The 26,749-nt window shown below is 43.0% G+C and overlaps 1 protein-coding gene across 4 annotated transcripts in view; it reads left to right on the forward strand.

Moving 5' to 3' along the window:
* The first annotated feature begins 9,336 nt into the window (after window positions 1-9,336).
* CLTRN (collectrin, amino acid transport regulator) overlaps window positions 9,337-26,749 on the forward strand; it is a 32,203-nt gene continuing 14,790 nt past the window's right edge. Inside the window, exons 1-4 of one of the 4 annotated variants that reach the window (XM_075914278.1) lie at window positions 9,401-9,463; window positions 9,810-9,868; window positions 19,704-19,914; window positions 23,973-24,058. In XM_075914278.1, coding sequence (XP_075770393.1) covers window positions 9,864-9,868; window positions 19,704-19,914; window positions 23,973-24,058 — 302 coding nt within the window. In that variant the 5' untranslated portion in view covers window positions 9,401-9,463; window positions 9,810-9,863. Of the gene's footprint in view, window positions 9,464-9,809; window positions 9,869-11,462; window positions 11,507-19,703; window positions 19,915-23,972; window positions 24,059-26,749 lie in introns of those variants that run through there. The other 3 variants (XM_006122830.4, XM_025184502.2, XM_075914289.1) reach the window with 3 other exon arrangements.

A 26,749-nucleotide genomic window follows, 5' to 3' on the forward strand; every position in this document is an offset into this window, starting at 1 on the left:
TTCCCTTGTTTCGAACCCGTGACCCGCACTCCTTGAGCCTCCTGTCATTATTTGTCCACCGTAATCAGTTGGACGTGGGTCCAGTTGTCCCTCCTGTAAGGCTGGGGAGGGGCTTTTAGAACGTGGGCGGGCTTTGCCCATGGTTTTCAGATAGACCCAAGAACTCCCACCCTCCTCTACCAATAGGGATGGGTTTGGGCCACATAGGACCCTCCTCCCCGCTACACTGGGCCAAATTTCGGAAAGTCCTCCTCTTTCCCTTCCATCGTTCCCTGGATGCGGCGGTATCCCAGAAGAACCCCATAGTCTAGACATAGCCTGTTTAAAGAACTTGTTTGTTCTCCCAGTCAGCCGGAACATCCATCAGGGACATATTCATGATAGCTGCTCCATTTTTGAGCTGTTATGCCCATCTGGATGCAATTAATTCTAATCATTTACTTGATAGAGCCTCCTAGCTGGAAGAGGATGTTGAAATGGTCTGAGATCCCCTTTGTTACTCTAACACACTATCTTAGAAGTTAATCACATTTATCATCCTTGCAATTGATACAGGTACTAGTAGTCAGTTACGTGTACACAAGTTCTACACAATGCCTTCTTGGTGATTCTAGGATCACAAGGCACTCAAATAATCTAGCTTCTTGGGAAGCAGTCACAAAAGAGTTAAAGAGCATGTTTAAAAAAGCCAGACTTATTTCAGTTGAGACAAAAAACAGTACATCACTAAATCCAACAACTGAGCTATCTGTATACTCTGGTGGTCATCTCTGCAGCATTTCACCTGATGTCAGAAATCAGAAGTCCCATGTAGAACCCATCACACAAAGTTAACATGCAAGTTGCCAGATCTGTAGTTGTTTTTGCCTATGTTGAAGATCAGATGCATTTGGAAAAGCTCGCAATTCAAATCCCCTTCTGCAATAATGAATCAGTTTCATTTGCCTGAGTTTGAAATATCCATTAACATTGCAGAGTGTAAAGGAATATTAAGGCATAAACTACTGATATACATCAGTACATGGCTGTGTGCTCCTGATGTTCCCAGAACTATTGCATAAAATTCACAAAAAATACCTTCTTCAGTTGCTAGCAATGAAGCAGTGATACGTTTTATAAAGTCATACTAAATGGCTATGCTAGCCACTATTTTCTTTGTCATAGTTCAAAGGGTATGTCTACACTACCACCCTAGTTCGAACTAGGGTGGTTAATGTAGGCAACAGGAGTTGCAAATGAAGCCCGGGATTTGAATTTCCCGGGCTTCATTTGCTTATGGCCAGGCGCCGCCATTTTTAAATGTCCACTAGTTCGGACTCCGTGCCCGCGGCTACAGGCGGCTCGAACTAGGTAGTTCGGATTAGGCTTCCTATTCCGAACTACCGGTACACCTCGTACACCTAGTTCGAACTAGGGTGGTAGGGTAGACATATCCCCAGCAACTGCATCTGTATTTCTTCTCTTCTCCCACCCCTTCTCCTGGCTCCTCAGTTAACTTTCTTGGGTGGAGACTCATGTCTTTCTCCTTCCTGACTGTGGGTTCTTCCGGGCTTCAGAGTTCTCTGCCTACAGCATGATATCTCCAGCAAGATAGATGGCCTAAACAGGCCAGCATCTCTGCTTGCTTACTCTTTGAAGGCTGTTAAAAGTTGTAATTGCCAGCAGTTACAAATTACCATACAGCTATTTATAAACAAGCACATTTATTATTAAAGTGAAATTATTATAGAGAAAATATTGAAAACAGTAAAAGAACCTACACATGCTAAACAGTCTCAGAGGGGTAGCCAGGTTAGTCTGTAACTAAAACGTCTTTAAAAACAACAATGGTCCTGTAGCACCTTAGAGACTAACCAAAAAATATGCTAAACAGTTTGCCAGAGATAATGCAAACCTTCAAAATCCACGACTAGGTCAGCCCTTTGGCAACAAGTTCCTCACTGTTCAGGACTAGAACTACCATGAATAGTTTAGCCTTTCCTGCGTATAATTTGGGGTTTTCATCTTAGCTGCCAGGAATATGTAATCGGCAGACAACGATCCTCTCATCAGGACTGAATTATAAAGCAGGACTCTCTGGTCCAGCAACATCTGTGGTCCAGCAGACCCACAGATGTTCCTGCAGCAGAGCCATAGGGCTGGGAGGCTGGCAGTGGGGCTGAGGGGTCAGTGGTGGGGCCAGTAGCCCGGCGGCAAGGTGTGGGAGAGCTGTCTGCACAGCCAGGAACCCAGTGGTAGGGGGCTCAGGTGGCATGGGCAGCCCAGTGGCACAATCAGAAGCCCTATAGCAGTGAAACTCCAGCAGCGCAGGGAGCCCCATGGCACAGCCGGGAGCCCCACAATGCGGCCAGAAGCCCTGCAGCAGGAAGGTGTGGGCAGGACTGGCAGCACAGCTGGCTGGCTGCAAGGAGGATGACAGGGACCAGAAGTGGAGCCAGTAGTGAACTGGGAGGCCAGTGGCAGGGGATCTCCCCAGATCTGACAAATTTCTTTGTTTGTGATGGGTCGGGTCCCAAGGCTGCTAGACCAGGGAGGGCGAACCCATAATGAATTTGTTGTTCATTAGAAGCAGCAGATGGCAGTAGTGTGCTATCTGAGAACTAATCAACTCCTTAGATTCTCAGAAAAGTTGTAAAAGACCTAAAACAGTATCTCTCTCAATTCTGGTATCTCCTGTATAGTTATTGAGTTATAATAGTAGTCAGTATGATAAATCTCTTAACTGAAATCCCTCAGCAACAGAAAATTAGGCATAGTTGTGAACCATTCTTTTGTGCATTCTTCACAATATAATATAGATTGAACCTTCCAAATCTGGGACTCTGGTCCAGCAATATCTGTGGTCCAGAAAGGCCATGGATGTTGCTGGACTAAAGAGACCTGGGAGTGGGAGCCAGCCAGGAGAATGTGGCGTCTGCAGAGTCACGGCTGATCCAGCAGTGACTAGGGAGGGGAACCTGGCATCAATGGGGCCAGGCAGTGTTGAGAAAGCTCCGCCCCCTGCTGGAGAACCACGGATGTCAGTGGGGTTAGGCAGCAAGAGTGGCCCTGGCAGCGTGACAAGCGACATCCGGGTGGCCTCAGCTGGGGAACCCCGGGAACCCCTGGAAAGTAGTGGGGCCACACAGCAGCCTGGGATCCCCAGCCAGGGAACCACAGGTGGCAGATGGTGAATTCTGGTCCCAGCAGGGACTCCCCAGTGGCAGTGAGGCCAACCAGCCCTGGTCACGAAAGCCTAGGATACTCTGGGTAGCAGGGGGGCCAGGCCACAGCAGTGGGACCAGCAGCAACCAGGGGCCCGGGGCCAGGGCCAGGGAACCCCGAGGAACCCAAGGAGGTAGCAAGAAAAGCAACAGCTGAACGGGGCTGGCAGTGGCCAGGTGGCCCTAGCTGGGGAATCCCAGACAGGCCATGGGTTAGTGGGGCAGAATCAGGGCGGGAGCCCCAGCCTTGAGAGCCCCAAGGAGAGGAGCTGGCAGTGAAGCAGCTAGCAGTGGAGCAGCTAGCAGTCTGGCAACCTCCATGGTCCAGGTCAGCTTAGGTCCCGCGGGTGCTGGGCCAGGTAGGTCCAACCTGTACTGCACTTTTCAGTGGTTAATTTCAGCATCCATTTGTTTATTATGATCACTCATTATGTCCTTATGGAAAAATCATTCTTAAGACTTCATAACATATTTAACTGGTTCAAAAGATGACATTCTGCCCAGCACTCTCTATGTTTATATATTTTTTGGGGAAAATATAGTAGTGTAATTTTGTCCATAAAAACTGATTAGTCTCATGTAGCCAGCAGTAAAGACAATGGTCCAGTGAAAATGTGATCATCCGTCCTTGCAATGTCTGTACAATATTGCGTATATGTATCTTTCTGTGTTAAATGCTCCCCAAAACTTATTCCATACATCCCAAATAGTATGGGGATGTTGAAATAATTATTGATGCAAAAATGGACAAATATGATGTCTAGATCAGCATGTTCCATTCATGTAACTAAAATAATCTAGATTTCTAATATGATCATTCAAGTTTTATAGTACATGGGTTTTAATACACATAGTTCTTTTAGCAGCAAGTTTCCAGTGGTCTGCAGAAGTCACGTCTTCAAATTGCTTCACAATTCAAACTGAGAAAATGTATTTCTGGGGATACTTCTTTTACATCAACTTCCATAAAAAGTAATCGTACATTTTCCCCTCGATTAATATCCCACAGCTCCAAAGCTGCAACTGTAAATACATGTGAACATATTTTTGCCATGCTGTGGTGCATTCCAGACAGGGTGCATCTACACAGCAGGGCTTAACTCGAAATAAGATAATTGAGTAGCTTATTTTGAAAAAAGCGTTCTTCCTCCTAAAATGAGGTTTTCCACTGTCAAAAAAACTGCCACGTTCCTTTCATTTACTTTCAAAAGAACGCAGCAACAGGCTAGACACGAGAAGTTTTTTCGAAAAAGGCCACTTTTGTCGAAAAATCCCTGTAGTCTACACACACCCTATGTCAAAATAACTGCTGGCTGTGTAGACGCAAACTATGTTATTTCAAAATAACTCTAGTTATTCCCTCTGTGTGCTTTTCATCACCCACCCTTCCCTTTTCCTGCCCTCCTTTCCCTGCTTGGATGGGGATGTACTGGTTCCCAACTGAATGGTAGATGTCCAGTGTGATGAACTTCCACAGGGTGATGGCCACACGCTTCTGCACGGGAATGGCAGGTTGCATGTAGGTGTCCTGTCACCTGAGAGCAGATGTGAGCCACTCATAGAACTCCAGGAAGGTGGCCTTCTGCATGCGGAAGTTCTGTAGGCACTGCTGGTCATCCCATCGCTGCAGGATGTGTGGTCCCACCAGTCTGAACTTGTCTCTTGCTTCCAGAAACAGCATTCCACAGTGTCCTGGGGATTGAGGAACATGCGCAGCAGCAGGAGCGCCAGGATCTGTGTGAGCAGGGTCTGCAGTCCATGCTGTGGTTCGTCCTGCTGGTCCTGCTGAAGCAGCATGTGGGCAGTTAGGAAGTACTGCGCCGTGAGGCACAGCACGAGGTCCATGAACCTAGCACTGCTTTGCAGCAGCTCTGGCTCTGTGCTGCGAGTGCTGTGGCATCTGCAAGGGCAACCAGAGCACAAGAAGGCACATGCCCACTGTATCCCTTTTGTGTCTCACAAGGGGGAGGCAGTGCAGGAGTGGCTTGTGGGCGTAGCGAGGAGCCCCTGAAAGCTTGCCTGACTAAGCAGCCACAGGAAGTATCTGCCCTCCTGGTGCCCTCCCCACAGTGCTTCTAAACTCAAGGCAGGCTCCATTCAATCTGGACGTGCTATTTTGGACTTATTCTAACTAATATCGATGCTTCCCCATAGTGGACACATACTGTTTCGATTTTATTCAATTGGGAGTTATTAAGTTGATTTTAAGTATCAGAGGGGTATCCGTGTTAGTCTGAATCTGAAAAAGCGACGAGGAGTAAGCAACGAGGAGTCCTGTGGCACCTTATTGACTAACTGAAGTGTAGGAGCATAAGCTTTCGTGGGCAAAGACCCACTTCATCAGATGCATGCATCTGACGAAGTGGGTCTTTGCCCACGAAAGCTTATGCTCCTACACTTCAGTTAGTCTATAAGGTGCCACAGGACTCCTCGTCGCTTAAGTTGATTTTAGTAATTTCATAATAGTTTTCCTAGTGTAGACATGCCCTAAGGTGCCACAGGTCTACTCATTTTTAAAAGTTGTTTTTAAAGTTACAGACTAACATGGCCATCTGTCTGAGCCAGGGAAAAACAAGATCAGCTTCACCATCCTTTTCCAATGTACAGGAAGTCACTCTCCCACCTCTTTTCCATCCTTAGTGCTAGTTCCAGTGAAGCAAGTCCTTAATGCTACTCTTTCCCACCTCATTGGTGTGCAGATTTCAAGGGAACACACAGTAACTTCTCAACATACAATGTATTTGCTGAAAATATATATTAAAAATAAATCATGAATTAATTGCACAGGGATCACTCCTTCCTTCATTTGCACAGCTAATAGATATAGAGTTGCTGTAAGAAGCTACAGATGTGAATGACATATATCAATCAAACTGGGCACTTCTATGAGCACAAAGAAAAGACACAAGTTATGTTTAGTTATAAATATATGCTTTATTTATACATGACAGTCACTATGTATGTCTAGATTGCATCCCTCTGCCGACAGAGGGATTCAGATTAGGCTGGCAAAATTGCTAATGAAGCAGGGATTTAAATATCCTGTGCTTCATTAGCATAAAAATGGCCGACACTTTTTTCCCCCATAGAGCTTCGGCGGCGAAAAGCGGCAGTTTAGACGCAGATCTATCGCTAAATAAAGCCTTTGCCAATAGATCCCCTATGCCTTGTAAAACAAAGTATAAGAGATCTATCAGCAAAGGCTTTATTTAGCGATAGATCTGCGTCTAGACTGCCGCTTTTTGCCGCCAAAGCTCCGTGGCAAAAAAAAGCGGTGGCCATTTTTATGCTCATGAAGGACAGGATATTTAAATCCCCGCATCATTAGCAATTTCGCCCAGCCTAATCTGTATCCCTCTGCCAGCAGACGGGTGCAGTCTAGACATACCGTATGAGTCCAATCTAACTACTGTCTGAATAATGGGAGTTTGTCATTTTGTTTAATAGAGATGGATTGGACACTATATCATCCAACATCGACATATAACTTTGGGACTTTATGTTCACTTGGAATCTGATTCTGCACAATTCTGATCACTTGAAGAAGTGCTGAGTGCCTTATTATTCCACTGAACTCAGTGGGAACTACTAGGCACTTTCTAGGGTTAGGTCTGTGAGTGATTAAATGCTGACAGTAGCACATTGATACTTTTGTGCATAATAGTTAATTTTTAGTCCCAAGTGGTAGATTAACTTTCTCAGAATTGAAAACTGTTAGTTGGTGAAACAGAAAATCAGGATGAAGCATAGCTATAGCTATTAATTAACTTATACAATGGCTATAAATAGACAAGGTAGGTAAGGTAATATCTTTTCTTGGACCAAATTCTGCTGGTAAGAGAGACAAGCCTTTAGAACTTTGTCCATTTAAAGATATTACTGCATCCACTTTGATCTCAGGCTACTAGAGACAACATGGCTATAACAACACTACACACAGAAATCAATAAATACTTTAGTGTCTTGGGATGTTCCATTTCAAAGATATTTAAATGTGAGGAGGAAACAGAATACTGTAGTACTTTGCTAAATCCATCTTAATTGCCTCCACAAGTTTAAAAATATAAATTAAGTATAATTTATGTAAGAGACCTTTGCTTTGAATTCACTTAGCCTGATAGGATAGGTATTAGTTGCATTTTATTCTTATCTTCTTGAAACCAATTCTGACGTCTATGCCTCATTACCTGTAATCAATGAAAATGTATCTTTATGTAGTTAATAAGCTAGTTTTATTGATTCACCTTAATCAATGTATTTTGGATGGAAGTGTTTGGGGAATTCCATTTGGGATAACAGGATTTATACATACCATTTTCTATTAATTAAATGACAGGCTTTAAATGAGCTTGTGTTGTCCAGGAGAGAACAAGGCAGTACAAAACATATATTTCTGGGGAAAGTTTGGGACTGCAAATTTTGTTGATGTTGCTGTGCAGTTTAATTTATGAGTGTCTGTCTGTAGTGCTCATCTACCATATATTTGAAAGAGTTTGTCTGTCTGTTCAAGAACTCCTCCTAAACGGAAGGAGTTAGGACCAGCACATTTGGTATACAGCTTCCTCTTATCATCATTTAAAGGAGGAAAATCTGCCAGAAAATGGGCTGTGCCTGGAACAGCACTGTTACAGGCTGGGGACCTACTGAGTAAGCAGCAGTTTGGACCTATAATTTCCAGGTCCTTGAAAAAGGACCTAGAAATTACAGTGGATGAGAAGCTGGATATGAGTCAACAGTGTGCCCTTGTAGCCAAGAAGGCTAATGGCATATTAGGTTGCATTAGGAGGAGCATTGTCAGCAGATCTAGATTCTTCCCCTTTATTCGGCACTGGTGAGGCCACATCTGGGGTATTGCATCCAGTTCTGGGCCCTCCATTACAGAAAGGATGTGGATGCATTGGACAGGGTCCAGCAGAGGGCAATGGAAATGATTAGGGGGCTGGTGCACGTATCTTACAAAGAGAGGCTGAGGGATTTGGGCTTGTTTAGTCTGCAGCAGAGAAGTGTGAGGGGAGATTTGCTAGCAGCCTTTCATTACTTGAAGGGAGGTTCCAAAGAGGATGGAGAGAGGCTGTTCTCAGTAGTGACAGATGGCAGAATGAGTAGCAATGGTCTCCAGTGGTAGTGGGGGAAGCCTAGGTTGGACATTAGGAAAAACTATTTTACTAGGAGGGCGGTGAAGCACTGGATTACCTAAAGAGTTGGTGGAATCTCCATCCCTAGAGGTTTTTAAGTCTCAGGTTGACAAAGTACTGGCTGGGATGATTTAGTTGGGGTTGCTCCCACTTTGGGCAGGAGGCTGGATTTGATGATCCCCTGAGGTCTCTTCCAGCCCTATGATTCTGTGATTCTATGGAATGGGATTTCTTCTCCTAAAACTATACAAAAAAGACAATCACCAGGCAAGTGAAAGGGGCCGGCTGAGAGTGCCACATGAGTAATTTGGGGGTATAATGTATTTGGACTTTCAGACAGCCTTTGACAAGGTCCCTCACCAAAGGGTCTTAAGCAAAGTAAGCAGTCATGAAGGGTACGTCTAGATTACATGGCTCCGTCGATGGAGCCATGTAAAATAGTTTACTTGGCATAGTCAAAGAAGCGGGGATTTAAATAATCCCCGCTTCATTAAAATAAAAATGGCCGCCACGTTGTGCTGACGATCAGCTGATCTGGCACAGTGCGACAGTCTAGACGCAGCGCGGTCAACAAGGGAAGCCTTTGTCGACTGCTTTGGTAAACCTCATTTCAATAAATAGACACAGTGGTGGCACAGTACAACTTCACATCCTGTGAGTGAGAACACATCACACAGCTACTAAATCTGCAGGTTGGCCCTGAATTAAGTACCTTATGATCTCAGACATTGTTGGTATGTGTTTCAGAAATCATGACCAACTAGCTCATATGGTATAGTTATGGGTAGCATACAAAAGATTTTGATTGTTTTAGGAAATAGCCTGGAGGAAGAATATTAAATGTATCTTATTTCTTTCTTTGCTTAAAAGAAAAAAATAGTCAAAATTGATTCTTTCCAATGATAGTTTTAGCCAAAATAACGGAGGGTTAATTATTAAACCTTTGACTTAGTTGCTCATTTTTTCTGCTGATGCTTTAATCCTGGGTCACAGAAAGTTTAAGACTGCTTTACCGAGGTGACATTTTTCTTTTGACCAAAGTTTTCCACTCTGAAAGGATGTTAGGGGTTTTGCTGCTTGTTTTCTCCTTGGTTGCCCTAGCTCATGCTGAGCTGTGCAGGCCAGGTAAGTTTTGCAATTGAGCCTCATCCTTTATCAGTTGAAAGTTTCAGTTTGGTGAACACTTTCAAAGCTGGCCTCTTTTTAGACATATATTTGTAAGACTTCTGTATTGAGTTTGAGGATGTATTCTTTGAGCCATATTAGGAATCCATGGTGTGCAAGCTTGGTCATTAATGACATTATATTCTCCTAATAATAATAAGTAATCATATGTGATAAGTTATGATACATTTAGAAGCTTTTATGACTATGCTCTGATCTGTAATACAACTGGAAAAGGAAATAATTTAAAAACAATTTCCCAAGATTATTTTATGTTTATTGCTTTCTTTTTCTCTCTTTGTATCAGATGCACAAAATGCTTTCAAAGTAAGGCTTAGTATCAAAACAGCTTTGGGAGATAATGCAGTAAGTAAAGTATCTTCATGCATTCTTTCTGATTGAATAACTGGCACATTAGAGCTAATTTAAATGATAAAATCTCTGAGAGAATATGTGTAATTTTCACTGATGTCTTTATTGTAAATAAACTGCCCACCAAGACATATATCAGGTATAAGTTTTTTGAGGTATGAATAGCATTGGTCTAAAACAAGCTTTCTTTTAAATGGTATAAAAGTTTACCTCTTTATAAAGAGATGTTCTGTGTACATTATTTTGGAATCTACCTTCAATATGAAAAGTGCTATGTAAATACTAATTCTGTTATCTCTTGGTTTGGCTAAGCATGTCTGTTTAAGAAGGCTAATGTAAAGTCAAGCAAGTTGTGACAGATAATCAGGTAAAAATTGTTAAATATTCCTTAGCTTTGGTTTTAGTTCAGATTTTCAAGCCAATAGACAGACCCCATTAATTCGTCCCCAGTTTTGAATACTTACAGTATATTTCCTGCATGTTACAGGATTCAGCATTGAATTAGGTATGAAATGTCTTGATCTTTTTCTTTATTGGGAGATATGAGCCCTGTTATGCTAGAAGCGTGGAAAATAAATTTCCACTGTAACATGAAGTAAAAGGTATTTGTTGGAGATACTCAAGCTCTTTTTATGACACAGGAAGCTAATCCCAAATAAAAGTGAATTGTTAGATATTTTAAATCTGTGTTAGCAGGGACCTCATTGTGGTAGAAAGTGCAACAACCAGAACAAATATAGAATAGATTCACAGGATTTATGTTAATGTATTTGTCTTTCAACATTTAAATCAGCTCTCCGTGGCTAAGAAGGTTTAATGAAAACAGTTTAAGTTGGATTGTTTTAAAATGTATATAAAATAATATAATCCTGCAACAGAAAATATGATGAGATCCTACCAGACACCTTAATTACAACTGTTTCCATTCTGAGCTAAGAATGAAAGTAACAGTTCAGTGTTTTCTCCCTTAACAATTACATCATCTCTCTGATTATAGTCAATTTTTTTCAGTTTCATCTACCATTTAGTATTTTACTAAGTTCTGCATCACAAAGGCACCCCTTATCCTCACTTTTGTTACAATAAAGTATTCCTTTAGTTGTTTTTACACAGCATAAACTGTAGTTTATTTCACACAGTATGAGAAGTCTGAATAAAGCTGAAATCTGCAACAATGTAATTTAGGGTAGTTTGTACATAACCAACTTGCTGAGAGTAGTTAGTTGATATACAAAAGTGTCAACATAGCATCAGTAATTGCTTCTCTAGATGCACAAGGAATGGAAACCACCTCTTACGCCACCTTTTTACAGCACCTCTAAAGCTGTCTGCAAATAAATTAAATAGATATCAATGTACTCTAAAATAAATATAGTCTTCATAATTTGGGGCACAATGCTATCTTCCCTTTTTAATACAGAGGAGAGAAAGAGAGAGACAGTACAATTACATAAGTTTTAGGTGTAAAGTATATAGTCCCCTGTTGCATTGATTAGATGGTCTGCTACTTAATTCTCTTGTATTCATTTTCAAATGAATTTTTTAGTGTATAGTGATACAAGACTGGCATTTTGAATCTTGGATGACAGGATCACCCATAAAGATGTACACCTCCAGGGATTTAGCATATAGGTCAGTAGAGCTAACAAATAATAGAGACTAGAGAATAATTTAATCACTGAATGTCACCTATTTTGTAAAGACAGACACCATTTTTCATCATGTCCAGGAATGAAACTGTCAATACTTTGGTACAGGGTCTGTCATTTACTAAGTTTATACAGCAACTCACACAACAGAGTCCGGACCTGGCTGGCGTATTGCTGCTACTGCAATATACTTATGATAATATCAATACCTTTACTTCAGATCATAATAGGTTACTACTGAGTTTACTAAACTCTGTTATCTGGTCCTTTGGTGATTCCCAAGAGTCTCTGCTCATGTTGCACTATGTAACCTTTGTATTTCTAGCTAGTAAATCATACTGAAGTTGAGCTGAAAATACAATAAATGCTTTACTAATATTTTCTTTTCCATGTAAGAAACTGCCGTAGCTGTCACAATACACAAAGGTATTATTTGACCACCAGTGAAGGAAGTGTGATCCATGTGACTATACAATGAAGGAGAGTCTGCAAGATAATCTTTTGAAATGGTTTTTACATGATAAAATAATTTGAGAACTCTGGTACTACTAAGATTGTGTTGCTGACTGCCAGTCACATTGGTATTTAGAATGGTAGAGTTAAATTAATAGGACCATATTGTCCATGGTATAAATACATAAAATATGTATTTAAAGTTAATTATGCTTGTGCCTTCTGATGTCTTGTCTCAGTTTGACCTATAGCGTCAGACTGCAAAAGCATAACACAGAATGCTAGAGTGATCTGTATAACTCTGCTACTTTACAACAAGCCAAATCTGTACTCAGCTATTTAAAAGCCAATGTATTTGGTAATGCTGTATTGCATTTATTATCTATATTTGCAAGCAATAGAGCTTACATAAGTCATCTATTTTCATGGCACCTCATGTGGGTCTTTTGAGAGCTGGGCAAAGAGGTATAATGATTAACACGGCAGGGATTTTTTTCCCCTTAGAGCTGTTCTGAAAAAGTGTAAGTGTGTGTGTGGTGAGTAAGTCAGTAATTCCATGAACAAATAAGAGCAGATCTTTTATTTTAGCTCTGTAAATAGAGGTGTTTTGTTTGAATAAGGATGTCCTTTAAATGACGAAAAATAAGATTATGGTTCTCATCTGCATTCAGTGAGCTTTCATACTTTATCTTTTATTTTTAAATCTCAGTATTTTTGTTGTTTCTGTTTTACACCTTCATCAGTTATGGAGGAAGAAAGTTTAGGCATTGGGAGAGAATCTTTTGTTTAGACAACTATTCTTCCTATGTTTTTATGTTGGCATGCATCATCACAGTCTACTAGCACCATTCTTGTGTCCTAGCAACTAGAGATGGGCCCCAATGTGAAAGTTCAGATGTGGACCAGAATCTGCACATTACTCAGGTTCTGAGTTGTTACAGATTCCATGTCCAAGTTCAGTGTTATTTCAAATGGTCCATTTATGATCTCCTCACTTGGTGATGAGTAGTTTATACTAAGCATATAGCCAATCTAGTCCCTGCCTCTTCTCCGGTGTGGATCCCAACTCCTAAGGGAGGTTCTAAGAGAGGTGAGGATTGTATTATGCACATGGTTCATAGCCTCATTTATGTGCAAGAGTGAAATCTTTTCACAGAGATACCTACTCTTCTGCTCATGGGACAGTAGTGGGTTTAAAAATCAAAATTTGACATTTTCAGCATTATATTTGGATCTATGTAATGATTTATGTTTTTGCTGAAACTGCCTACAACAAACAAACAAAGAAACAAACAAAAAACAGTTCCAAATTGTGTCACAGAGCTAAGTATTTTTTCTGCTGGGCTACTTTTCTATAATTTAGAAAATTATAATGGGGATTGTTTAACAGCTCATTTTATACTGAAATCTATAAATTGGGTGTAAAAAGCAGTCTCTGACTTCCATTCTTATGGTTCCAGCAAATTATTAATGTTTGCAAACTGCTGGAAAGGGGTTAAACCAGCCTGTCATTGAAAGGGCAATACATACAATCTCTATGATTGATTAGAATTAAATACAAAAATAAAAACCATTGGGCTTATGAAGCTTCCTAAACAATGTGAAATTGTGAAAACATTTTCTCATCAAGAGAGCAGAGGATGAGATCAAATAAATCAAACGGAGCCTATATATTGGTTGCATTTGCACTTACTGAAACAGCCTGAGTGTGTCTCTTTTTTGTTCCTCCCTATGTGCAGTAATAATCTGCAGTGCATTTGATTCATTTTGTAACGAGGAGATAGTGAGTGTGAAAGTCTCAAGCGTGCTGCATATGCCCATTCCAAAGGATGTGTGTGATGAGTGTTAAGAATGTCATGCCTGAGGCATGTCTAGACCAGTAGGCCTTGTGTTAGGGTATAATATCCCAGTGAGGCCTTTTGAGAATACTATCAGATATGTCCTTAACCATGTTCCAGTCCTGCCTCTTTCTTCACCACTTTTAACTAAGTATTGCCAGCCCACAGCAATTGCTTATAGTCCTTTTAGAAAATGCCACGAGTGCCCATAAGACCCAAAACACCCTGTGCAGGCTTGTCAGTGTTCTGGCCTCAGCCACTAAAGCACCCAGTAAGAAGCATCATTAAATTGTAATACAGAATCCACATACCAATCTTAGGGTATGTCTACACTTCAATACTATTCAAAATAACTAGCGCTATTCCGAAATAACTTAGTCCACGTCTACACAGCTGGCAGTTCTTCTTTGAGTGATGTCCCTGTGGGTGCTCCACAGTAGGTGCTGGGCTTGCCCCGGCGCCGCAGAACAGAGATTTTTCCAGTAGCAGTACTTGGCTGGATTGCACATGCGCGGTTGTGTCTCACGGCATTCGTGCTCTTTTGTGTGAGTGCGCGGTCCGGCCCTCGCCAGTTCCTCTCAACCGCCTCAGGCTGCAAACGGAGTGAATTGGTCTCTTCAACTTCCCTCCTTACTGTGAGATTGTTCTTGTTAAAAGTTACTATTCTTCCTGCTTTTACTTATTCCTATCATTCCTCCTAGTTTTCAAAAAAAAATATCCTAAAGTTTTTCCTCTCTCATTCCTACGTCCGTTTTTCCTAGAATCCCCTATGTGTTGTTGTACATAGTTATATATATAAGATAGAGAAAATTTCTGGTTCAACCAAAAACAAATAAATCTTTTCCACTTAAAGATTAGAAATGCCGTCCTCACCCGGCTTTAAGAAGTGCGACACCTCGGATGGGCATTCATCATGTATCCGGTGCCTCAGGGAAGCTCATTTCCCACAGAAGTGCCCACACTGCACAAAATTGACCGCAGGGGCCCGACGGGACAGGGAAATGAGGCTGTGGATGATTTTGTTTGATAAAGCCCTCCAGGAGTCAGCCTCAGCAGAGCAGCCCCCGAAACATAGGACTTCATCTCCTACAGCTGTTTCGCCCAAAAGATAGCAGGTGTCACCTTCCAGGTCTTTACCGGCCACCTCGGTCAGCAGAGTTAGGATGGGAGATAAGCCCAGTATTTCAGGTACTGCAAAGCCGCGTCTAAAGACCTCTGTAGCACCAAAAGCCAAAAGACCGGCAGGAGTGGCACTGACAACGGCACCAAGGGTTGCCTTGGCACTGCCCACTACTAAACCTCCGGTACCGAAGGACTCCTCCATGCCGAGGTCATCATTGGCACTGGCAGCAGCGACTTCGGCACCAGCGCCCACCATTGTTTCAGAGTGGGGGTCGGCATTGAGATCTACGGCACCAGAGGCACCAACTCTGCATACGGGTGGCACCGAACCACATGTCTCGGTACCGAGTACTCCTCCACACCGGAGTCGTTCCTGATCACCGGTATTTTCACCAGCACCATTGCCTTCCCCATCGGCACCGAGCTCCCCGAGATCTTACAGCGCAGGCCGCCGCCGATAACCATATTCTCCACACCAGAAGCTGCCCTCCCCATTTTTAGCAGCTTACAGGGACCACCGTCAATACCATCATCAACACTTCTCCACTTCTCTGGCTTCCTCTAGAGCATAGTACATCCCCTCCCACTCTCCCCATTCTCCTCACATATGCCATTGGGAGCACGGCCAACTTACTTATTCTGACAGGCACTCATCACTTGACAGACTTTACCACCATGATGACCGTTACCACCATTATTCACCCAATAGATACTCGTACCACTATAGGTCCAGATCTCATGGACAGTCATACTGGGACTGTATATCTCCCAGACACTCCCCAACTCCAGCTCCTCCCACCCCAGTGGGACAACCTCCATCTCCACAACAACTTGCATCAGAGCCAGATGATACCCACCTTTCCATCACCAAGAAGCACCCACCGGAAGTGTCCTCTACTGATCATTCTTCTTCTCTAGATGAAGCCGTCATCCCTGGAGATGTTTCCCTGCCAGATGACCTTTGGCAGTTCCAAGAGCTCTTCAAGCGGGTGGCAGTAAGCCAGGAGATACCGTTTGACGAAATAAAGGACAAGCAGCAGCATCTTCTCAAAAATCATCAGCCTCAACATAGATCGAGGATAGCTATACCCCTGGATGATGCCATATTGGAAGTCGCCGAAGAAATCTGGCAAACTCCGACCTCCATACCATCGACCAGCAAGAAAACTGACAGGACGTACTTTGTACCTCCTAAAGGCATGGAAATCCTCTTTACCTATCCCCAGCCCAACTCCTTAGTTGTGGATGCAGCCCATCAAAGGTCAAAAATGCTGCAATACAAACACGCCTCTTCAGATAAAGACACAAAAAGACTCGATTTATTGGGCAGAAAAGTTTACAAATCCACAACGCTCACACTTAGAGTAGCCAATTACACCGCACAACTCTCCAATCACATTTTTGATACTTTCACAAAGCTGATGTCACTGCCGGACCATATACCAGAGTCCAAAAGGACTATATTAAAATCAGTTGTGCAAGAAAGCTACACGTCGGTGAGGACAGCGCTCCAGATATCAATGGACGTGGCGGATACAGCAGCCTGGTCCACAGCTATGGTGGTAGTCATGAGGTGAGCATCCTACCTCTAGGCAGTGGGAGTCCCAAAAGACCTACAAAATAAACTCAAAGACTTACCATTCGACAGAGACAAATTATTTGCCAAAAAGATGGACAGCGCGTTACATTCGTCCAAAGACTCACGCACAACCCTTCGGACATTGAGTATGTATACCCCACCATATATGAGATGTCGTTATAATCCTTACCAATGGTATTACGATTACCCATATGTCAGGCAGCAGTGGCAGCAATAATAACGGACCTTCGATCAGCAGTGTCCGTACCAAAGACCCCAGAGGCGTCGAAAATTGGGCAACTGTACACAGACCCCACTGAACAAGAAACAGCACTCAAAAAAAGTCAGGAGGATGGCGACCAAGATTAGATCTCTGGTGTTTGAACAGATTTCTATGAAACAACTATTCAAGATGCTGACACTTGCTGCTATAATACCCGCATTGGATCATGACGAGTGGTTTGCTGCCCTTGACCTCCAGGATGCATATTTTCATGTGTCAATCCATCCAGTACACAGAAGATTCATGTTTTCCAGTCAGCATAGATCATTACCAGTACAAAGTCCTGCCCTTTCGCCTCTCATCCACCCCCAGGGTATTCTCAAAAATCTTGGCGGTAGTCACAGCTTACCTCAGTTAAGAAGGAATAATCATATTTCCTTACCTAGACTTCCTACTGAAGGGTCACTTGCATACCGAAGTGCTCAATATGGTCCACACCACAATGAGAACTTTCTACACCCTCGGGCTTCTTATCAACAACCAAAAGTCCACTTTTCACTCTACTCAAGAGCTAGAATTCATCGGTGCCTGGTTAGATGCGAACATTGCCAGAGCATACTTACCCCTCCAGAGGTTTCAGGCCATTCAAGACTTGATACAAATCATTTGAGGCAGTCCAACTGTTCAGATAATCATTTGTTTAAAGCTCATGGGTCACATGGCTGCCACAACTTACATGGTACACTTCACCAGACTACATTTTCGCAGCCTCCAGTATTGGCTAGCACTAGTATACAATCACATGAAACACAATCTTTACAGATCTGTGACACCTCCACAATCTGTTCTCCAGTCACTCCGCTGGTGGACGAATCATGCTTACCTTCTTATCGGCGTACCCTTCTGCCAACAGCAACCCTCGCATCACATCACCACCGACGCCTCCCTTCTAGAGTGGGGCGCACATATGAGCACCATATCTGCCCAGGGCCGATGGTCACCATCAGAGACACGACTCCACATAAACTTTCTGGAACTTCTGGTGATCTTCAATGCCTGCAGATACTTTCACGGCCACATCTGCAATACCACAGTGAGAATCCTCACAGACAATGTTGCAGCAATCTATTATGTAAACCATCAAGGCGGAGTTCAATCCCACTTTCTCTGTGTGGAGGCAATCCAGTTTTGGAACTGGTGCATTCACCACAGAATCCCACCTGTGGCATCTTACTTACCTGGCACCACGAATGTCACGGTGGATTTTCTTAGCAGCCAATTTGCTCCGGATCACGAGTGGGAATTGCATGATGGGGTACTCCATATTCCCTTCCAATGCTGGGGCACTCCCCTAATAGATCTCTTTGCCACTCATCACAACAAAAAATGCCAAAAGTACTGCTCCAGAGCCAGACTCGCCCCCGGCTCTCTACGAGATGCATTCCTTGTCAATTGGAAGGGACCTCTCTTGTATGCCTTTCCACCTACAGTTCTCATTCCCAAAGTTCTGCAGAAGGTCAGAACAGACAGGGCCACGGTCATACTAATAGCACCAGCATGGGCACGTCAGCACTGGTTTCCCTTCCTCCGACACGTCACCATGCAGATAGTATCCATTTCCAGTCCTGCCGAACCTTCTCACCCAGAACCAAGGCTCATTACGACACTCCCAGATACACACTTTGAAGCTCACCGCATGGTTCCTAACTGGCTGAATCCCTCTGAGTCCCTTTGCTCTACAAAAGTCAGAGAAATACTAATCCACAGCAGAAGACAAACAACCAAATCCACTTACCTCTCAAAATGGCACAGGTTCGTTTCCTGGTGTTCCACACAGCAACTGTTTCCTCAGTCAACTCCACTTCACCTCATCCTCAACTACTTGCTACACCTAAAACACACAGTGCTGTCATTAGCCTCTATCAGAGTTCATCTAGTGGCCATTTCGGCATTCAGACAGCCGATAGAAGGCACCTCCCTATCCACCCACCCAACTAGCAAGAGATTCAAGAAGGGCCTTATGAACCTAAGCCCCCCTTGCAGCCTGTTCCTCCAGTGTGCAACTTAGATGTCGTACTTGGAACTCTAACTACTCCACCATTCGAACCGTTGGCGACTATACCACTTCAGACATTAACTATGAAAGTGGTTTTCCTTCTTGCCATTACATCAGCACGTAGAGTTGATGAGTTATCGGCCCTTATGGCAACACCCCCGTATACCATTTTCAATAAGGATGGCATAGTCCTAAGGCTTCACCCAACATTTATCCCTAAAGTTTTGTCAACGTTTCACATCAATGAACCACTTGTCCTTCCATCTTTTTACCCGAAACCTCACGCCTCATTGCGTGAAGCATCCCTTCATTCACTTGATATTCTCAGAGCCCTTGCATTTTATATAGAACGCATGAGACATTTCAGAAAAATTGACCGACTGATTGTGTCTCTGGCCGAGAGATCGAAAGGACACCCAATATCATCTCAGTGCATCTCAAAACTCATAACCACATGCATAACTGAGGCCTACGCATCCAAGCGTATACCACTTCCGACACAACCTCGAGCCCATTCCATGAGAGAAATGGCAAGCTCAACGGCCTTCCTCAAGGGTGTTTCCCTTAAATACATATGCAGAGCAGCTACCTGGTCCTCTCATGACACTTTTGTAAAACATTACGCTATACATCAGAGGAGGTTTTCAGATACTGAGGTGGCATCAGTGGTGCTCTCTTCAGCAGACAAATAGGGACTCCGTTTTTTCCCACCTTCCTGCTGGACACCTAGTGGAGTTCTGCTGCTCAGTCACCTACAATGGAGCACCCACGGGGACATCACTTGAAGAAGAAAGCAAAGTTACTCACCTCGTTGCAGTAACTGTCATTCTTCGAGATGTGGGTCCCCGTGGGTACTCCACTACCCGCCCTCCTCCCCACTTCAGAGTCTTTCTCCTTTATATCTTCCAGATTCCGAGGCGGCCTTGAGAAACTGGCGGGTGCCGGACTGCGCACTCACACAAAAGAGCATGAATGCTGCGAGACACCACTGTGCATGCGCGGTGCAGCCGAGTACTGCTACTGGAAAAATCTCTGTTCTGCGACACCGGGGCAAGCCCAGCAGCTACAGTGGAGCACCCACGGGACACACATCTCTAAGAACGACAGTTACTGCACCGAGGTGAGTAACTTCGCTTTATTTGGAAATAATGTCAAAATACTGTCAAGCTAGAGGACCTCTTACTCTAAACTCCTGTGTAACCCCCTTTTTCCTCCCCAGGTTACTCGGGAGTAGGTCACACTCACAGGTGTGCCTGGGCGCCTGATGGTTTTAACATAAAAGGAGATCCTGCGTACCCCAGTGGTGATGTTGTTTTGTTGGGGAAACCCTATCCACCCCCTTGCTGCTGTCCCTTACTCATATATAACATATAATGGAGGTGCCTCCACCTGGCTGGCCCTGTACACACATGGGGTGTGTCTAGACTACCTAGTTTTGTCGACAAAAGTGGACTTTTGTCGACAAAACTATACCAGCGTCTACACTACCGCTGAGTTCTGTCGACATAACGTCGACAGAACTCAGCAGTTTTGTCGACGCTGGTATACCTCGTTTTACGAGGCATAACACCTTCTGTCGACAGAACTCTGTCGACAGAAGGTGTTATTGCCTGTAACATTGCGTCCAGACTACGGAGTTCTGTCAACAAAGCACCTGTAACCCTCATTGTATGAAGAATAAGGGCAGTCAGAAGAAGAGTGCTCTATTTCAAAATAAGTGCTGTGTAGACACTCCCTATTTTGAAATAAACTGTTTCAAAATAAGATATGCAATTGACGTAGATCAATTTGCGTAGCTTATTTTGAGTTAAGCACAGCTGGGTAGACTCACACATGCACAGAAAGCAAAACAGTATTTTCAGAGCATATTCTGAAAGCTGTTCACCACATTGATCTACTATTATTCCTACGACTCTTATTCTGCATGTAGTTGTGAATAAAAACATATGTGTGTTGTGTCATGCCAATATGTTTCTCTGCCTGCATATTGAAAACCTTGCTAAAATCCTGGCCCCAATTAAGTAATTAGCATACCTCCCACTGCATACCTCCCAACAGCCCTAGATTGCCTGCGATTGTCCAATTTTGACCCTGAAGCCGCCTGTCCTGGATGAAGTGGCTCCTGTACCAAGGGGCTGGCTAGGCACAGCTCCCCACTCTAGGCATTGCGACCTAGGTCCTAGCACACTGGGTCACATTGCTGACCAGGTTTGGGGAAATCTATTACCCACTGCAGTGCCATTTAAATTTGGCAAAGTCACAACCCCATTAGGGGACAGGGAGCCAGGCCCAGACCTGTGGTATAGGACCAATGCTGTGGATGAATGCAGGATGAGCTCATCCTTCAACTCCCCATGCCTCCCACTCATGGAAGGCATCATTCAACTCCCTCCAGCCAGACTCTTCCACTACCCAGGACAGCACCCAACATCCCCCCTCACCTCCCGGGGCAGAAATTGAAAACACTGGGATTTAATGGGGTTAGGATTTCACCTCGGGTCTAGGAATGTACTTGTGATTACTGTCTGACTATCTTGAAATAGAAAATAACATACCCAGAGGTTTAAAATATATTCCTAAACTGAATATCCTAATCTGTCCTAACATTTCCTTTGCTTTAACTTTAATTCTGCAATCATTTCAAAGTGTAGTTATGATCAGCAAACTGATTTTTAAAATGACATCTTCTTACTCACAGTGTCTCTGAAAAAGTTAATCGTTACTACTTTTTATGCCCTTAACCACTATTCAGCCCATTCTCCAATGGAAGAGTTAGCTGAATTCCTTTCTGTGTGCAACACAATCAATAATTAATAAAAAAAGGCTCAGATTTGCAGCTGGTGTAAGTTGGGCAGAGCTCCAGGGAAGTCAGTGGAGGTATGCCGCTTTACCCTAGCTGAGACCCTGTGGCAGAATCCAGTGGCAGAATCTATAACTTGTTAATTTGTGAACAAAAATAACACAGAGCAAGACTTTCATATCTTAGAATAAATATGCAGAAGTGGGCACTAGAGAAAAAATCTTTCTACTAACAGAACGAATAGAATATGAAGTTATTTAGAAATAATAAACACGGACTCTCACAGATTCTTACAAAGTCATTTTTTGAAATGTAATTGCACTTTTAGCCTGTTTGCCCTACAGTTTCAAAGAACATTGTTACAATGATAGCTTAATATGGATTCAGGAATATTTTTAGTAGCTCTTAGAATATTAATGATGCTAAGTCAGGCTTGGGCAAAATATAGCCCCCAGGCCAAATCCGTCCCACCACGCCACTGGATCCAGCCTGTGGAGGCAGCAGGGAACCCCAGGCAGGCTCCTCTGCTTGCCCGGCAGCCCCTCACACCGTTCAGAAACAGTTGCCAGGCTCCGTTTCTGTTTCAAAACTGGAGGGGATGGGGGAAACTTCAGGAACTGCCCCTCAGCCCCAGCACAATCCCATTGGCCTGTTCCTGGCCAGAAACCGGCCAATGGGAACTGCTTGTTTGAATAACAGGCAGCCAAGAAGAACCACACCCCAACTCCTCGGCTCAGTTATTCACTTAAGCACATGGCCAGGCAAGCAGGCAGACTGGCTGGCTGGGAAAGGTTTTAAGGTCTTCAAGCCTTAGCTCTGCAGGCAGGCAGGCTGGTTTGGCTGCTGGCTGGTAAGTGGTAAGTCTCCTGGACACAGCCTGCATTTGGCACCCCAGCGCCTCCCTGCCCCAACCCTCTGCTCCCCCCTATTCAACATACCCAAACCCTCTGTCCCCCTCTTGCACCCATATCCACTCCCAGATCTGGCACCCCAATCTCCTGCCCCAGATCACAATCCCCTCCTACTCTAGATCACATCCCAAACCCCTGCACTCCAAACCCCTGCCCTAAGTCACAAATGCCTCCTTCACCCAAACTCCCTCCCAGACTCCAGTCTCCCTTCTGAACCCCAATCCCTTACCCCAAGCTCTCTTCTGCACCCAACCTCCATCCCAGACCTCGCATTTCCTCCATTAATATCATGGAAGAGTGTGGCCCTCAACCACTTTCCAAAATCTTGGGGTGGCCCCCCCATCAAAAATTATTGCCCACCCCTTTGCTAAATGCAGTCTTCTGTCAGGTGTTAAGACAATGGGTTAAACTCAGCCCTTACATAAACGGGTGCAATACCATTCAACGTAATTTAGAATTATACTTACCTGTGCCAAAGAATATAACAAGAGTGTGCATATGTGTGTATGCATACACACACACGTCACACACACATTGATAGCAATGTATTAATTGAAAACAAGGTATGTACACTCGTCCTTTATTTCTATGTCACTACCTGGCCTCGGTCTGTTTTCACTGAAAGTTGCTATTGTCTGATTATTGTTCACTAGCCTGTGTGAAATGAGTTCATTTCATGCTCTACAGAACTCCATATCCCAGAAACTAGAATCCCAACTAGCACTTCTTCCCCAAAGTTCCTGAGCCGTGTGTAGAACTTGAGATATAAGCCCTTGTGTCAGAGGCCTGGCCAAGTAGTGGCCAAGCTTTGCTAATATAAAGCAAAGCTAGTAAAAGTTAGGCTGTAAGCAAACATCAAACCCTGCCTGCTTGGCCATTTATAGAATTTATCAAGAACAGAGCTAATATTGCAAAAATTCACATTCCTTTGAAGCACTAAGTACAAGGTACTCACACAAGCACATCCCGATATCAAGTGATACCAAAACATCTCAATATACAAAACAATACAAAAACATTCCCCAAGAATAATAGGAACACACTAACCTCTCCTAAAAGATAAGGTCAGGATGACAATATGGGTACGTGTACACAGCAACATTATTTTGAAATAACTTAGTCTAGGGTCATTATCTTTGAAAACTCGTGGAGATCGGGAAAAATCCCGGATGATTGGAAAAAGGCAAATGTAGTACCCATCTTCTAAAAAGGGAAGAGGGACAATCCAGGGAAATACAGACCAGTCAGCCTTACCGCAGTCGCCGGAAAAATCATGGAGGGGATCCTCAAGGAATCCATTTTGAAGCACTTAGAATCATGCGCAACAAATGGTATTCAATAAGTTATTTTCATATCTTTATTAGGAAGGGTTTTTTTTGAATGATAGACTACTTCCGGATAAGCACTCCATGCAACCCCCTCTCTGTTGGTACTAGTGCTAGAATTGTTAATTTTCTTTCTTCACAGTATGCCTGGGATGCAAGTGAAGAATACCTGTTCAAGGCAATGGTAGCTTTTGCCATGAGAAGATATTCCAACAAAGAAACAACTCAGTAAGTGAATACTCAGTCCTTCAAGAGAGATATTCTCAGTAATGCTTAAGATGGAACATATTTTAATATAGAGAAGTTATAGAAATAAACACTAGGTAGAACTAGCATACTGCAATGCCATTAATATATTTTCTGCCATCCTGATATGTGCTAGGTGGCTTGTGAGTTTGATCACTGCCAGTTTCATCCTCTAGGCCAAATTCTCTATTGCCGTAAATTAGTTACTTGGCTTCACAGGAGCTGTGCCTGTTTAAAACAGCAGAGAATTTGGCCTTAAATGTTACATGACTCCATAAGTGAAGGTTCAGAACAAACAAGAGTTGGAAGAAAAGAAAAGAAAAGAAAAGAAAAGAAAAGAAAAGAAAAGAAAAGAAAAGAAAAGAAAAGAAAAGGGGACAATAATGAGAAATTATTCTCAGGTAGACATGATGAAGGTGGCCCAGTTCTCTTTTTTAAATCTTTGTCTTCTTGGTTACCTTTGATCTGTTTTGTATCTCACAGACGAGATGACGCAAAGGCCAGCATGCAGGAAGACATGAAGGGTACATCTACACTACAGAGAAGATCAACAGTGGCTGCTGTCGATCTTCCAGGGTTCGAATTAGCAGGTCTAGTGAAGACATGCTAATTTGAACTGAGGGGGTGCTCTGGTCGATACTAGTAGTCCTGCTTCCATGAGGAGTAAGGGAAATGGAAGGAGGAGTGTTCTCTCTTCAACTTCCTGCAGTATGGACAGTGCCAAAAGTCAAGTTAACGTACTTCGACTTCAGCTACACAATTAAATTAGCTGAAGTTGTGTCTCTTAATTCAACCTTGTCCTGTAGTGTCGATGTACCCAAAGATGCTTATGAGAAAAGGAGACAAAAGTGATATACAATGACACACTTATCAGAATATGGAGGGTTATCTGTCCCTGAGGATGCATCTACTCTGTACCCGTGGGTCAATATAAGATATGTGATTTGAGCTACACAAATTGAGTATCTTTTTTCGATCTAATTTCTAAATAATGCACTATTCTAAATGTCCCTTAACCCTTATGGAACAAGAGTTACAGGGATGCCGAAATAATGCGCCCGTTATTTTGAAATCTATTTCGATATAATGGGCATGTTTAAAGATGTGGAATAGCTATTTCGAGATACTTTCAGTATCCCGAAATAGCGTCGCTGTCCAGACATAGCCTAAGAGTACAACTGACTAATTTCCTTACACTTTTGTCAGGAAAAAGCTTCAGATTTCACACTTCAGGGCATAAGCTGATTACCAGCTGGAGTCAGGAGAAAATCTCCCTATATTGTTATTATACTTTCTCAAATGTCTGGTATTGGCTCCTTTACAAAACAGGCTACTATACTATATAGGTCTTTGATCAGTATGGCAGTTCCTATGTCTTTATTCACCTCCTCCTTAGAGATGAAAATTATATAAACATATTTCAGTAGCCTATATTTTTGCTTATGAGTATAAACAGAAATGTCTACAGTTCTAGTACATTACTGAGGCCAGGCTTTAGATTTACTTTTAAGCAAAACTGGCTCCGGCTGGCACTGAGTCTGATGAAGCATTTTCCATATTTGCAAAGAGATTAGCTAATCTGAGTCACATGATATTTGATTGCAGCTACAGTAGTGGGTTTTAAATAGAACAATCCCATCCATAACCAAGATGTTGGCTCATTACCATTTCATTCTGATTTGTAAGAAGCTCTCCTTTAAGCTAGAGAGCCATATCTGGTATGTACCAATATCACTTTCCTCAGGCTCCACAGGAACAAGTCAGGTGACAGCATGCTTCTATTATTTTGTATCATTGCAAACAACATGAGTGCTACTCAGAGAAAATGAATTAAAGTAAACAAATCATTAAAGGTGGCCTGAAAAGCTTTTTCAAGATTGTACACTTTTGCAGCTTATGAAATTTATGGTCCATGAACATTCACATCTTACTTATTTGTGATACAAAGCCTGTTTTTCTTCAAATTTGTGGCAATTACACCCACCTAGAGAAAGAACAAGGGAGAGGCACTTAATCTATACTACTTGTTGGCATCACTGCTACTTTCATGCTATGATAATAGCAATAGAAATAACAGTAAGTTGACTTGGAAGCAAAAAAATAATGATGCTGATATCAAACGGGCTTACATTTTTAATATTAGCTAGTCTCATAGAGTAGCTATGTTAGTCTGTCACTTTAAAAATGACAAGTAGTTCTGTGGTACCTTAGAGACTCATCTGAAGAAGAGGGCTGTGCCCAGGAAAGCTCATAATACTATATATATTTTTGTTAGTCTCTAAGGTGCCACAGGACTACTTGTTGTTTTTAATACTAAATAGGTTATCTGCCTTGGGAATTTATAGAACCTACAGCTCAAAGATAATCATAGAAGTTTAGGACTGGAAGGGACCTTGAGAGGTCCCCTGTACTCGAGAGGCCTATGTATTATCTAGACCAGTGTTTCTCAAAGTGATCTGTGGACCCGCTTTGGGAAAGCTGCTAGCGGGCCCACACCAGTGTTCCCTCTAAGTTGCGTGGCAGCAGAGCTTCACAGGTGATTAATCAGCCCCACCCAGTCAGAGGCTCAGAGCTCCCTGCATGGAGCTGACTGACTGGGTGGGCCTGATTTATCACCTGTGAAGCTGTGCTGCCATGCAACTTAGAGGGAGCACTGGCCCACACCACTTTGTT

This window comes from Pelodiscus sinensis, chromosome 1 (assembly GCF_049634645.1).
Source record: "Pelodiscus sinensis isolate JC-2024 chromosome 1, ASM4963464v1, whole genome shotgun sequence".
NCBI classification, from domain to species: domain Eukaryota; kingdom Metazoa; phylum Chordata; order Testudines; family Trionychidae; genus Pelodiscus; species Pelodiscus sinensis.